The sequence below is a fragment of the Galeopterus variegatus genome, unplaced genomic scaffold (genome assembly GCF_000696425.1).
Source record: "Galeopterus variegatus unplaced genomic scaffold, G_variegatus-3.0.2 Scaffold8019, whole genome shotgun sequence".
NCBI classification, from domain to species: domain Eukaryota; kingdom Metazoa; phylum Chordata; class Mammalia; order Dermoptera; family Cynocephalidae; genus Galeopterus; species Galeopterus variegatus.
Window position 1 is genome coordinate 85,744 of NW_007734130.1, and position 3,574 is coordinate 89,317.

The 3,574-nt window shown below is 58.6% G+C and overlaps 1 protein-coding gene across 1 annotated transcript; it reads left to right on the forward strand.

Annotated features, from left to right (window-relative positions):
* The first annotated feature begins 3 nt into the window (after nt 1-3).
* On the forward strand, nt 4-3,360 carry SIX2 (SIX homeobox 2). The gene is made up of 2 exons (XM_008592548.1): nt 4-563; nt 2,706-3,360. Exons 1-2 carry the CDS (start codon nt 4-6, stop codon nt 3,034-3,036), a joined length of 891 nt encoding a protein of 296 aa, XP_008590770.1. The 3' UTR covers nt 3,037-3,360.
* The last annotated feature ends 214 nt before the right edge of the window (nt 3,361-3,574 follow it).

The window sequence follows — 3,574 nt, forward strand, 5'->3', positions numbered from 1 at the left end:
ACCATGTCCATGCTGCCCACCTTCGGCTTCACGCAGGAGCAAGTGGCGTGCGTGTGCGAGGTGCTGCAGCAGGGCGGCAACATCGAGCGGCTGGGCCGCTTCCTGTGGTCGCTGCCCGCCTGCGAGCACCTCCACAAGAATGAAAGCGTGCTCAAGGCCAAGGCCGTGGTGGCCTTCCACCGCGGCAACTTCCGCGAGCTCTACAAGATCCTGGAGAGCCACCAGTTCTCGCCGCACAACCACGCCAAGCTGCAGCAGCTGTGGCTCAAGGCGCACTACATCGAGGCGGAGAAGCTGCGCGGCCGACCCCTGGGCGCCGTGGGCAAATACCGCGTGCGCCGCAAGTTCCCGCTGCCGCGCTCCATCTGGGACGGAGAAGAGACCAGCTACTGCTTCAAGGAAAAGAGTCGCAGCGTGCTGCGCGAGTGGTATGCGCACAACCCCTACCCGTCACCCCGCGAGAAGCGCGAGCTGGCGGAGGCCACGGGCCTCACTACCACGCAGGTCAGCAACTGGTTCAAGAACCGGCGACAGCGCGACCGGGCGGCCGAGGCCAAGGAAAGGTACGAGTAAGTAGAGCTTCCGCGCTGGCTTCCCCGGGCCGAGGGAGGGGGTCTCAGGGCTTTGGCCCACCCCTCGGAGAGGCCTAAACTGGGCCTCCAGTCCCCACAGCCCAGCTGCAGACTAGCCGGACCCGGATGGCGCTTAGGTCTTTGCTGGAGGCCGGGCAGGCAGAGATTTGTCTAAAGCGGGCAGAGTAATCCGGGAAATTGTCAACTAACTCCTTAGTCGCTTGTGCACAAAAGTGAAGGAGCGGAGAGCTTTGGGGTGAGGGCAGAATTCAGGGACTGGATCCCCTGTATAAATAGTAGGCACGGCCGGCAGGGCTTGATTGTCCTCCCAAGTACAGAGGTGTTTGGGTCCAGGTGGAAGCGGGTGGCAGATTTCTGTCTTGCTGTGTTTCCCCGCACTTCTCCTCAGCCTTCTTTCAGGCCAAAGTGTGATTAAGGGTCAGAACTGCGAGTGGAACTTCCCTAATATGACCTGGATGGGGAAGGCCCTGGGCAGAAATGTTCCCTGTCTAGGTATGGGAGTTGAGAGCTAGTCCTTTATCCCGCATAGAAAGGACCAAGTGGTGAAAGGCTCCAGGGAGGAAGTGTCGCCTCTGGGAGAGAAGAGAAACACATGCCCCCTTTTCTGCCTTGTTGGACCCAGCAGCCCTTTCTTGGCCTTCCAGGCCCTTGACCCATCTCTCCTAGGCCCTAGCCTCTGTGGTGAGTAGGTCGGTATGTCTGGGGTGAGCTGAGAGCCACAGAAAGGCTGGAAATTGTATGTCCTCAGGAAAACAGGGACTTCCTGAACTAGCCTAAGGGTTGACCTTTAGACCCTTGTGACTACCTGCCCTGTAGCCCCTCAGAACCCCAAATTTGGAGAGGGAAATGGGAGAGAAACTTAGGAACAGAATCCAGCCTGAGAGTAACAGCAAAACAGGACACCTGAGGTTGGTACGATGGGGTGTTTGAATGATCAGGGTCAGCGGTGAGGGTGCTGAACAGTGGAAACAGATGCCGGAAGTGGGGTCCTGCAGGCTGGACCCTGGTATCTGAGACCACGAGTTTGGAGTCTCCATAGTGGTGAGGTTTTAGCTGCCAGCCTCTGGGAAGTTCCCTTCCAGGAAAGCGGGAAGAAAAGCCTTTGGGAAGCCGTTGAAAAGAGATTCTACCCAGGATTTCAAATATCCAACTCTGGGCAGGGGCTGTCAGTCAAAGGCAGGGCAGGAGATGGGTTCTCTCTGCTGGTTCCCCCTCCACCCAGACTGGCATGCATCCAGATTCCTGAAGAACTGGATTCTCAGGCCAGACCCCAAGTCGGAGCTGCAGATTCTTCAGTCCTGGAGTTTCTGGTTATGATGGAAAAGTCTAGGCTAGAAAGGACTAGCAAGCCCCTCCCTTCCTTCTCCCTTCTCTGTTCTTCCACGGGCTGCCCTCCATTGCACCCCCCTCCCGGTTGCGGTCCCCCAGCTGAAGTTTCCAATGTGCCACCAGGGAAAGGGAGTCCCCCATCCTTGGAGCCTCTTCTCTAGGCCCTGCAAGGAGAGCCCTCACGGGGCCTACCCAGCTTGGAGGTAGAGCGAAAGGACCCTTAGCCCCAGGAGCCTGTCTGCCAGCCAGGGTTTCCCTCAGGCAGAGAAAGCAAGGGGGAATGAAGGCCCGTGAGAAGCCCAAATTCAAACGGGGCCTCAGAATGGGATCTACAGTCCCTTATCCTCCTGGCCCTACTTCTACCCAGCACACCTGGCTTGAGGAGCCTAGAGTGATCTGAAAATCCAGACATTTTCTCTTCTACCCTGCCTATCCCCTCAAATCCAGGGAGCCCTGTTCCTCTGTCCCTCTGCTCCTGGAAAGAAATGTTGGGGTGAGGAAGCAGGAAATACAGAGAGCAGTAGAGATATTCATAAGATGGAGAGGTGGGGAGATAGAGATGATACAGTGGAGGGACAAGAGAGAAATCTAGCATCGAGAGATTGAGAGAACTGGCAGAAAGAACCAGGCAGAGAAGATGGCAGAAGCCGAGATCAGCCGCAGGCGGCGCGGGGGCTCTGTCTCCCAAGGCCAGTGGCAAGTTCTGGCCCAGTCTCTGGTGAGCTGGAGTTGAGCGGCCTGGATTTCCGCGCTGACCCGGCTGCTTTGCTCCTGCACTTGCAGGGAGAACAGCGAGAATTCCAATTCCAACAGCCACAACCCGCTGGCTTCGTCGCTGAACGGCAGCGGCAAGTCGGTGCTAGGCAGCTCGGAGGACGAGAAGACGCCGTCGGGGACGCCAGACCACTCGTCGTCCAGCCCTGCGCTGCTGCTCAGCCCGCCGCGGCCACCCGGGCTGCCGTCCCTGCACAGCCTGGGTCACCCTCCGGGCCCCAGCGCAGTGCCCGTGCCCGTGCCGGGCGGAGGCGGCGCGGACCCACTGCAGCATCACCACGGCCTGCAGGACTCCATCCTCAACCCCATGTCGGCCAACCTCGTGGACCTGGGCTCCTAGAGCCCCGCTCGCCTCGACGCGCTTGCCTTCCGGGCTTGGCGCTGGGGACCTGACACAGGCGGTGCTGGGAGGGCGCCCATGTCGGCGGCCCCACCAGGTACTGAAAGCCCCCACCCTGAGCAGGCAGGACCGCCAGCCAGGGCAGGGTGGGCGGCTGTTTAGGTCCTTGGTCGAGATTTATTTTCAACAAGTTGCTTTTGACATTTTTGGGGGGCCAGGGACTGGGTCTTGGACCAGGGAAGGGAATAAATTATACAGCACTCTCATTCTCTCTCTCCCTGTCTCCCCTTCCTCTCCTTCTGGCTTTCTTTTCCACTCTCTTGCTTTGCCTTGCCTTCCCTTCCCTTTCTTCTCTTTTCTCCCTGTTTTCTTTCTTTGCCTTCTCTTTTCTCCCTCTCCCTCTCTTGCTTCCCCCCTGTTCTCTGTCTCCGTTTCCGTCTGAATTTCTGGCTTGCCACCTCTCACTAGTTTCTACGTTTTGTTTCCCCCCCCCCGCCCCCCTTTTCCTCTCCTGCCAGTCTCCTGCAGTCTGTATCCC

What these genes read in the sequence shown, in the direction of transcription:
- SIX2 (XM_008592548.1), top strand. Translation starts at nt 4, where the DNA reads ATGTCCATGCTGCCCACCTTCGGCTTCACGCAGGAGCAAGTGGCGTGC. An exon ending in GCGGCCGAGGCCAAGGAAAG is followed by an intron (nt 564 to 2,705) that starts GTACGAGTAAGT and finishes CTGCACTTGCAG; the next exon opens with GGAGAACAGCGAGAATTCCA.